The following is an 11,071-nucleotide window of genomic DNA, read 5'->3' on the forward strand; positions in this document are numbered from 1 at the left end:
TGACAGCATGTCTATAACTACATAATTTCAAAGTAGCAATGAATGTAAGTATCTTGAGATAGGCAATAAACTGTTATAAAAGTTATCTGTGACTTCTGTTGATTAAAAAGCACAAGTACTACTACTACCATTACTGTAGGTGTTTGGCCTACATTCATAATTGAAGAAATAGCTAAATTTCAGAGGTTAGTAAGAAAAAAGATGCATTTACTTCCCAACCATGTATGCACACTCCCTGAAGTGTACCCATGGACTACATCCAGATCACAGGTGGCCATTAGAGAAAGAGATGGAGTGGATCATTCTGTAAGAGGTCTGAGGGTATGGCAAGTCTGTTAGCAGCGATATGGGTTTTAGAACGGAGGAAGGACAGTGCGAGCTGGGGTCAAGGGGGAGAAAGCATGAATCATGGAATATCTTGGAGGCACAGATGAGCTCTGTATTTTGAAAGGTGGCCAAGAATGAAAGCATGGTTTCAAAATGAAAAAACTTTTCTGTGTTGTAATACTTTTAGGGTCTCTGCAGGTGATATCTCCTGTATTGTTGGCTTGATAGATCTGTCAGACTTGCCCTAACTCAGAAATTCAAACGAGTGGCCAGGACTAACAAGCATGCTGCCTAAGAAACCTTCTTTAGATATAGAGGGAACAGATTTAGTTGGCTCTTGAGACACCTGACTGGTAGAAACAGGAGCTCCTTCTGGTGCAAGGGAGACATCCATGTCTGGATGGAGCCAACTGTAGCCTGAAACAGGGGCATGCTTTAAAGGATATTAAACATCTGTACTCAATATCCTCTTTCATGGCATTTAAGATTTGAAACAAACCTTACGGGTCATGAAGTATAATGTTACATTCAGTGGAGAGTCTTTACGTAAGAATCCTGGTACTTACATTCTCCTGCAACATTGCCAGATATGGACAGTTCTTTAAGCTGAGCCCACTAAAATCTGTCATTTGTAATTTCTATCTAAGAGTTCCATGAAGTAGATATTTCACAGACAAACAGACCATGCTCTAGCTACTCCATTGGTGTCTTCAAATGACTTCTGTGTACATTTTTCTGTCAGGTAACATTAACCAGTCACTAATGACACTGAGAACATGTATGGAGGTCCTGAGAGAGAACCAAACTTATGGTACTAACAAGGTGAGCAGCAGCCTTTGGTTGTTTGTACACTTTGTATAGTTTTGTTTGTGTGCAGTTTCTGCCTGATGTATTTGGGTTTCGATATATTTATAGATGGTTCCATATCGAGATTCAAAGTTAACCCATCTGTTCAAGAACTACTTTGATGGGGAAGGGAAAGTACGCCTGATCGTGTGTGTGAATCCAAAGGCTGAAGATTATGAAGAAAGCTTGGTAATTTTAATGCCTTTATGAAATCTGAGTTTCTGTAGAGAAAACCATTTACATGTGAAGAATAACATTTTGAACATTTTAAAAACTGATACAGAACCACTGGTTACAGAAGTGAACTAATGACCGATCTATTATTGTCTCATTTACTGATTTCTGAAGAAAGACCGCCAACGCTTATATATAAAAACAAAATCAAACCCTATTTTGTATCTTAGCAAGTAATGAGATTTGCAGAAGTGACCCAAGAAGTTGAAGTAGCCAGACCAACAGACAAGGCCATATGTGGTTTAACACCGGGGAGGCGATACAGAAACCAGGCCCGGGCAGGTCCTGTTGGAGACGGTATGAGCTGCTGTGCGTCATCTGCCTGCTGTTGAGTCTGTCTCTCTCTTTTTAAAATCTATTTCACTTAAGAAAACTGTTCACTTTCTTTCCCCTCAACAAACAAGTGCAAAAAAAAGTCTGAACCAAAGTATAAATCACATTTCTTTTATTATATACTGACATTTTTTTATTTTTTCTTCTTTACAACTCATATAACTCATTTTTAAGGAAATATGATGAGCCCAACAAAGTACACTGTTAATTGGACTGGGGCTCTCACCAGTGTTAAACTTGTTTGAATAACTCTTTCTCTCCTGTGTAACTTTTTTTTTTTAAACAACTCCATACAGAACCGCTGGTTTCAGAAGTGGTTTTACAGAGTTTCCCACCTTTGCCATCCTGCGAACTTCTGGATGTCAATGATGAGCAGACTCTTCCCAGGCTGATCGAAGCACTAGAGAGACGACATCACCTACGACAGATGATGATTGAGGAGTTTAACAGGCAGTGTAAGGGCAAGCTGTTCATAGTCATCTTAACAGGAGAAACTTGCAGGGAGTTTTGTGTTGGGACAGCATCTTTCAAGGAAGGGTTGCCTCTGAACTTTAGTAGCCCCCAAGGCATCATTTTATATCCTAAGAACGTAAAGCAGAAGATCAAAGTGGATGTGAATTTCTCCCTTTTAAAAATTAACAGTCATGATGAAAGGGATAAGAGCTACTTCTTAGCTCCTGCTAGTTATTTATATGCAAGGCATTTAACATGTATTTTTACATCATAATAACTGTATCTTTGAGAAAATTACTTAATCCTTTATTTCTAGTTTCTGTCTGCAAAATGGGATTGTAATTGTTCCTGCCTCAGAGCGGGAGGGTGTTAAATATAAGGGTAAGAGATGATATATGAAAATCACGTATGACATCCTGGTACACAGGAAGTGCTCACTGAATGTATGTATTCTTATCACCATCATAAGAAAAATGTGAGATTAAATGGTATTTAAATCTCCATTTTGAAATGAAGAAACATGCTCAGAAACAACTTGCCCACGTCACATGACTAGTGAATGGTACATAGGGATTTCAACTTGAACTAACTGTCCCTAAGGCTAGTGTTACTTCTGTTTGTTTCTGCATTTGTTCTGAAACAAATTATTTACGCCATAGTGCAAAATGAAAGACTTAAGTGTTTTTTCAGTAACAAAAGTGTCTCTTGTGGATTTGAGAAACTCTTGATTTCCTTCCAGACTTGTTTTCTGATTATAGACTTTCAAAGGGGTATTTGCTGAAGAGCTTCATTTTATATAAATAGCAGTTATAAAAGTTGACTTCACCAGTCACTTTGGAATTGGAGTAAACTTGCCTGCATGCTTTTGTTTCAGCTATTACTTTTAAGGCTTTGTTACAAGAATTTGACAATGCTGTTTTAAATAAAGAAAACTATATTCAAGGAAAACTAAATGAAAAAGAAAAGGTGATCTCAGGACAGAAACTGGAAATAGAACGACTTGAGAAGAAAAACAAAACTTTAGAATATAAGGTTGGTTTTGGGATTATTATAATGGATGTATGTGCTGGACATTTAACACTGGTCTTTGATTTAGCTATTCTGCTGTACGGACCTGCAGCTGCTGCTTCCTTGGGAGTTATCACTTGGTTATTTACTAATCTTCATCCCATTCCCCCCATAGAGGAACTGTTAGTGAAAGGCAATAAAAGGGTAGAATACTCTTTATGAGACAGACCTTACCAATTGAAGAGAATGTTCTGGTGTTTTAGTTTTGATTATAAATTGCTTTTTGACTTACTACTGAGGATAATTTAAGGGATACATGATTCATTCTAAAGAGAAGCTAATCTCAACCAATACAGTTTCTCTATTCTGAAAGTGGCCTTTATAAAAACAAAATTTTAGGCCTTAGTGTTAGGGAACAGTAATTTTCACATGAAATCAATTATAACTTCATCTTTCAGTGAGGAGCTTGTTTGAAAGTCCTCATTTCTAGGAACAAAGATGGGCATTCAGATGAAATTTTAGAGGAAAAGGTTTTCTCCATGATTCTTCTTTCCATAACTGTGCTTGCACAGGGAGATTGTGAGAGAGATTATTTTAAAGCTACTTGAAATGTTTACACATCAAATGTTGAACTTAATGGTCTACATTCCCAGGTTGAGATTTTAGAGAAAACAGCGACCATCTATGAGGAAGATAAGCGCAATCTGCAACAGGAGCTTGAAACCCAGAATGAAAAACTTCAGCGACAGTTTTCTGACAAACGTAGACTGGAAGCCAGGCTGCAAGGCATGGTGACAGAAACCACCATGAAGTGGGAGAAAGAATGCGTGAGTGCCATTCCCACAGCCCCTATCTCATGGGTGACTGATTTCTAACTGTAGGGTTCTGAACGGCTTGTACTGGGGTCCCTAGTGGCTCAGCTGGTAAAGAATCTGCCTGCAATGTGGGAGACCTGGGTTTAGTCCCTGGATCAGGAAGATTTCCTGGAGAAGGGAATGGCAGCCCACTCCAGTATTCTTGCCTGGAGAACTTCATGAACAGAGGAGCCTGGCGGGCTACAGTCCATGGGGTCTCGAAGAGTCAGACACGACTTAATGACACAGAGTGTTTTAGTGGTGGCAACAGCAGCCACTACTCCGTCCCCTTTACCTTTTTTCTCTGCCCTTACAAGTCACAGCAAATTAATTAGCATTTTGAAGAACTGTCATCTTTAGGAAATAAAATGTTCAGGTGAACTGATGCAGTTGGTTTGGTGTAACCGAATTAGACTACTTATTGCCATTCATAAACCTTCAGGAGCGTCGAGTGGCAGCCAAACAGCTGGAGATGCAAAATAAACTCTGGGTGAAAGATGAGAAACTGAAACAACTGAAGGCTATTGTTACTGAGCCCAAAACCGAAAAGCCAGAGAGGCCCTCTCGGGAGCGCGATCGAGAAAAAGTGACTCAGAGATCTGTTTCTCCATCACCCATACCTGTAAGTTGTTTGTAGTTGTGTTGTGTAGTAACTTCATAGTACTAGAGAAGATTTGTTCAGATTAGCTGACTATTTCTATGAAAATCAACTAGCTGACTATATCTATGAGAATCAATTTTTTTGTTTTAAATTTATTATATTTCTCAAATTTCTATTTATACTTAAAAATTTAGTATAAACACAAATTTAGTGTAAAATTAGTAACTCAGAACAAAAATTGTCTTAAAAAAAGACAAGTTATAAATTATGTCTTCATGAGCTAAAATTATAGCAAAGTAATGAATTGTTTCTCAGTTTTTCAACTCTCGCTCATTAATTTCTCTTCAATTTTTTTAGCTTTCTAGTAACTATATTGCTCAGATTTCCAACGGCCAGCAACTCATGAGTCAACAGCTACATAGGCGCTCTAACTCTTGCAGCAGCATTTCTGTAGCTTCCTGTATTTCGGAATGGGAGCAGAAAATACCTCCGTACAACACACCTCTCAATGTCACATCTATTGCGAGGCGTAGGCAGCAGGAGCCAGGACAAAGTAAAACTTGTATCGTGTCAGACAGAAGGCGAGGGATGTACTGGAATGAAGGCAGGGAGGTGGTTCCTTCGTTCAGAAATGAGATAGAAGTAGAAGAGGATCACTGCAGCAGGGTTAGTGCCAGTTATCATTTTAAAGCATTGTAGCAATAGATTTTAATGTTGTATGTTTTAATAACTTGGTTCTGAAAGTTCACTGGAATGATGGGTGAGCTCTAATATATAAGCAAAGTCTGATTTTTCTGTTAGTTTGAAAGATCAGATCACCCTGAAACTGAGGCCTAGCTCTTCATCTGAAAAAGCCTAGCTGCATTTGGCACAGAAAGTGCCTCGTGTTCAGTGAACACGTGCTCTTCAGCTGCATGAACTGATAAGCATCCACAAAATCAGTGAGTGTCTTAGAACACATTTTCCATTCTTTTCTTTTGGCTTTTCTTCCTCAAATTGGAGTTTTTACTTTTTTTTTAATTTCCATTTTTAAAACTGTTTTCCTGGACTTTTATTTTTAAAAATACATATGTAAATATTTTTTTTTCTTCAGCCTTTGACAGTAAGTCATAGACTTTGTGTCTTACACACATAACCACAATCTTCATCACACCTGAGAAAGTTAGTGGTGTCCCAATAATGGCTTTTCATTTTTCAAACCTTGGTCCTATCAAAGTGAATACATTATATGTGGTTATTATCTCTTTAATCTTTTTAATATAAAATAGTCCATCCTCCCCCTTTTTTAAATTTTCATGATACTATTTTTTGAGGAGCCCAGGCCAGTTGTTTTATAACTGCCCAAGGAAGGTTTACATGTCCAATAAATTGCTTTTAATCTCAAGGCCTTTGTCTCAATTTAGAAGGGCTTTGCCTCATTCAAGGTTGTTTAAACAAATTCATGTTTATATTTTCTTTTTAAAGATTAAGGTAAAATTTTCCTCTGAATCTGAGTAAGTTGGCAAAGTTAATATTGTGAATCTACATTTAGTAAAATTTTAATATATCTAAGAATTTTTCTTTAAATAATTTAATTTATAGTAAATATTTGCTTTAGATTTTGTTATTGTATAATTTAGGGTACAGAACATATTTCATTTAGGTGGCCTGCATTCCTGATTATTAAGGGATGATGATGAATTACAAGGTATTTACCAAAGGCAGCAGATAAGTCTAAAGTCGCTTAAGCTTCTTTACTTTGCAGATTTTGCTTTAAACCTTTTTGGGGAGCAAATTATATGGTGACTGGTCTTTCTGATCAACTCTAATAAATCCTCCTTATTTCATGCAAATTTATAGACTGGAAAACTATTCAAGGCCTACTTATGCCTGGTCAACATTAGCATAGTATCTAATGTGGCTATGAGATATTTAAGAGAATTTACTAGAGATCCTTTAACTTCTTTTGAAATCAAAATCTCTTTAGAAGTGCAGCAGAATACACATCTAGGTTTGTTGGTCAAAAATTATGTCAAGGCGAACTCAATTTATATACTCCAGTGAGGAAGAAAGCTTAAATATTATGTATTTCATAAATGACAGTAGAGTGTAAGTAAGGACAGTCATCTTTCCAAAGTTGGTTTCACGGTGTCTCTGTTGCTAAATGTGTTTGAGAAAACTATCACCTTTGCTAAATGGTAGGTCATGAGAACGTCTTTCTTCCTCATTCAGCATTAAGCCATTTAAGAATGGGACGTTTCCTGCTTGTTGTGAGGCCTGGGTATCCTTAGTGGCAAACGCTGCTGCCCATGTTTTGGTGTCATGATTTTGTCACCGGTGCATTGTTTCTTATAATTGTACAGGGGAGATACTTCAGTTCTCCATATACACATTTTAAATTAGGTGTCCATACTTGACCGGTTTTGAAGGATTTGGCCTGTGACAGACCCTTTCATTTGCTTTCAGTTTTGCAAACAACTTTGCAAAGTTACAAAGAAACTATTAGCTATGTTCTGTATGTGATTTTTCCCCCCACCCTTAGGTTGACTGTGCTAAACTTAACTTTCCTAAATTTATAAAACATTTTACTGGAAGTATCTAGCTTTTTATTGCATGATAAGAGACTGATTTGATAGTGAATTCTTTATCTGGTTCTTGGAACCTTTAGGAAATGTTTGTGAACTTTTCATAAAGTTATGTTCTGGGATTTTTAAAAGTTTGCAGAAGTATTTTATTTACATTCTTTTAATCATTTTATACACAGGGTTCTTAAAATACTTTGTTTTTTAGCATATATTTACTATACAGCTCCATCAGCTTTTGCTGGGGGGAGAGGTCTGTTTTTTTAATAGGAGTATTTTCGCTTTTGTTTAGAGGCCTATGATATGTTTAGGGCTTTTACTGATCTTTTTGAAGCTTTTAACATAGTTGTGGACCTAACAGATTACTTCACAATAGCAGGAACAAATACTGGTTTTTGATTGAGAATGAAAAAATGAATTATTTGTCCTAAATATCACCTACACAGGAAAGACTAGCAGCATTACCAGAACTTTCCCTTCTACTCTTTGTTGGAAGGGAGGATCTCTAGTAGAATATATACTACATACATAAACTGGTATTTAAAGATGGTTGTTGGTTTTGTGTCTACATACAAAGGTTCATGCATTTGTTTTCATACTGTCACCAACTAAAGTAGCCAAAACTGCTGCACTTCTAATAGTACCCTGAAATTAATTCTGGGTTATGCTTGTTTCTTGATTCCTCTCTCAATCTGATCAGAACGCACCACCAATTCGTCTGCGACACAGACGATCACGCTCTGCGGGAGACAGATGGGTAGATCATAAGCCTGCCACTAACCTGCAAACTGAGACAGTCATGCAGCCACATGTCCCCCGTGCCATCACTGTGTCTGTTGCAAATGAAAAGGCACTAGCTAAGTGTGAGAAGTACATGCTGACACACCAGGAACTAGCCTCCGATGGGGAGATTGAAACTAAGCTAATTAAGGTAAAAATTTACACAAGAGAAGGAAATATTCAAAAAACAAGAAACCATTTACTCTTCTGTTCCTTTGACACATAGACAGTGTCAACTAGAAGAGAAATGGGTATTTGATAAAACTTTTTTTTTGGTTAGAAAACTCAAGTTACTCCTTGGGTTTGAATCTGCTAAACTGGAACTAAATCTGCTAAATGTGTTTGTTAGAGGAACTCCTGATATATACTTTTAATTAATGTGCATTTTGTTTTAAATCAAACAAAGATCTCCTGCCTTTGCTTAAGAGTACTATCATTGGAGGGAATTCCTTGGCAGTCCAGTGGTTAAGACTGCTGTCACTGCCAAGGACCCAGGTTCAATTCCTGGTCTGGGAACTAAGATCTCGTGAGCTGTACATAATGGCCAAAAAAATAAAAAGATTGTCCTGTTACGTGTGTATGAGAGAAGGGAAACATCCAAAGAGGACAGTATATTGCCTTAGAACATTTAGAAATTTGATAGATTGCTTGATCTTTACTGTAGTTTTTAAATTACTGGTTGAATAAAAAGGAATGTTATTTTCTGCAAGTAAGAATGCTATTAGTTATACTGCATTGGACTTTTTTTATAGAGACATATGCACACAAATCTTTAAAGTATTTTAAGGTACTGACCCAGCAGTCCAAGCACCATCTGGTTTTGTGGATGGGAGTTTTCATAAAAGTCTTAAAAAATCAGTTTGAAATATATATGTATGTTTATCATTTGGATGTATAAAAGTGTAATGGTGATCTTTTCTCCTGGCTGTAGGGTGATGTTTATAAAACAAGGGGTGGTGGACAATCCGTCCAGTTTACTGAAATAGAGACTTTAAAACAAGAATCACCAACTAGGTGAGTGAGCATCAAATTGCTTTATTTAGAGGGCTGTAATTTTCTTAGCTGCTTGTTCTTGAGGAACAGACTAGCCTGTAAAAATGTGTCATTAATTCTTTGAAGGAGTATATATGGTATTTCTCTATTTCTAATATTTTTCCTGTTCTTAGATGTAAAAAATAACTGTTGCTTCGTTCCCTTTTTCTGTAGTCGAAAACGAAGATCATCTACAGTAGCACCTGCCCAGCCAGATGGAACAGAGTCTGAATGGACTGATGTAGAAACGAGGGTAGGAGTGAAATATCTGTAGGGGTGCATTTCTGCTCTGGTCTTACTGGATGGAGCTCTTCAGTTCGAAGCCCCTGTCTTTAGTGTAGTGGGTCTATGCCCAAAAGTCAAGTAAGAGAGCATCACCTAGAAGAGCAAGAATGTCCATCAAGCTGATGGGAGTCCTCTCAGGAGCAGAACTGTTATTCCTGGGGACAGATTTGAATAAAGAGTGTGGGAAGGTGGGGGCCAGGCTCCAGCCTTTGCCACACTCACTTTCTCAAGAACTCTTTCTGATGGAAAATGAGATTACCTGGATGGTCTCTGAAGACCCTCCTACCTCACAGTTTTCCTCTCTGTGGTTTTCTCCCCAGTGCTCTGTGGCTGTGGAGATGAGAGCGGGCTCTCAGCTGGGGCCTGGGTACCAGCACCATGCACAACCCAAGTGAGTACTGACCAAGTGTGGCCTTTCTCTCTGTCTTCCCTCCCCACCACCCCTTCTCCCTACATCCACCTTTTTTTTTTTCCCTAAGAGGATCTATGTTTTTCGTTTACCCTCTGGAATATCTGGGCCCTACTGGCAGACTACAGGAGGCAGTAACAGTGCTGAGAACCCTGGGGGGTTGGATAATAGCAATTAGAGCTGTAAGAACACTCACTCTTTCTTGTTCCTAGTTTGCGAGTGCTCATAAGCTTTCAGAGGCCTAGGGGAGATCACCTCTAAGGAGGGGAGGCTGGGGTCGGGGTGACAGCTCCTCACATCATTCATTCTTTCCTAACCTGCCTCTTGTTACAGCAAGAAGTGTTCATTAAAATAAAACGGAATGGTGAAATTTGTGGTAGGGAAAGGAATCACATATTAAAGACATAGCCAAGAGTCTGGCCCATTCTTTTACTATTTTAAGCCCCTTTTTTTCAAATATCTAACTATACAGGTCCATGTGTCCACTTCTGACACATGTAATGTACTCCTTAGGCAATTTGGAAAATCAGATAAAGATGGGAAGTCTAATTAAATACTGGATAAGCATATTTTATGTTTTAGAATAACTTTTCCCATGATAAAACAGGAATTCTCTCAAAGCCCTCCTAGAGATTCATTGCAAAATTCAACACTAAATGCTGGCTTTCATTTTAGGCGCAAGAAGCCATGAATTGACAGTTTCAATAACAAAAGAACATTTTCATCATTTGTGTTGGTGATTTCTCCAAAGCAGTGCCTTCTGAAAACCATCTTATAAAACTCCAGCTTTGTTGAAAATCACAGACCTCATGTCATCACACACTGGCCTCCATCAGGGATTCCCCTGTGGCTCCAAAGATATCTAGGATTCTACAGACTTTTTATATTATACACCTTGCCATATTTAATATTAGTAGCAGAGAAAGACCCCTCTTTCTCATTGCTGTATGAACTTTTTTATATTGCTATTTTTTGTATATTTCTTATATACTTATAAACTAATTCATGCATGTGTTTGTCTTGGATAATTAAGGAAAAATATATCTAGATCACGCTTTGCTTTTTATTGTGACTTTCCACCTGCTGTCTGAATATTTCTTAAGGATTTATAAACAGAACAAATGCTGCTATTGATTAGCTGCGAGAATGCACTTTAGACATATTGGACAATTCAACCTGAGATATCAGACTCGCCAATACTAAAACCATTTTAGGAAGGTGTTTGGAATTTTGTATGTATGTACTTTCTGACATTTAGATATGCCAAAAGAAATGAAATAAAAGCACTAAGAAATACAAGGTTACAAGATGGTAATTTAACACACTCCCAGAACCTGGCATCATGCTT

General features: G+C 37.7%; 1 protein-coding gene across 7 annotated transcripts in view; it reads left to right on the plus strand.

Moving 5' to 3' along the window:
* The window catches only part of KIF23 (kinesin family member 23), a 39,001-nt gene extending 27,930 nt beyond the window's left edge, over positions 1-11,071 (plus strand). For 4 of the 7 annotated variants that reach the window (XM_055536837.1, XM_055536838.1, XM_055536842.1 and 1 more), the window contains 13 exons: positions 1,070-1,149; positions 1,243-1,362; positions 1,578-1,704; positions 2,037-2,195; positions 3,068-3,225; positions 3,855-4,028; positions 4,498-4,677; positions 5,014-5,322; positions 7,918-8,148; positions 8,929-9,011; positions 9,204-9,282; positions 9,635-9,705; positions 10,399-11,071. In XM_055536837.1, the coding sequence (XP_055392812.1) occupies positions 1,070-1,149; positions 1,243-1,362; positions 1,578-1,704; positions 2,037-2,195; positions 3,068-3,225; positions 3,855-4,028; positions 4,498-4,677; positions 5,014-5,322; positions 7,918-8,148; positions 8,929-9,011; positions 9,204-9,282; positions 9,635-9,705; positions 10,399-10,414 (1,787 nt within the window). In that variant the 3' untranslated portion in view covers positions 10,415-11,071. The remainder of the gene's footprint in view (positions 1-1,069; positions 1,150-1,242; positions 1,363-1,577; positions 1,705-2,036; positions 2,196-3,067; positions 3,226-3,854; positions 4,029-4,497; positions 4,678-5,013; positions 5,323-7,917; positions 8,149-8,928; positions 9,012-9,203; positions 9,283-9,634; positions 9,706-10,398) is intronic. The other 3 variants (XM_055536839.1, XM_055536840.1, XM_055536841.1) reach the window with 2 other exon arrangements.

The sequence above is a fragment of the Bubalus kerabau genome, chromosome 10 (assembly GCF_029407905.1).
Source record: "Bubalus kerabau isolate K-KA32 ecotype Philippines breed swamp buffalo chromosome 10, PCC_UOA_SB_1v2, whole genome shotgun sequence".
Classification (NCBI taxonomy): domain Eukaryota; kingdom Metazoa; phylum Chordata; class Mammalia; order Artiodactyla; family Bovidae; genus Bubalus; species Bubalus kerabau.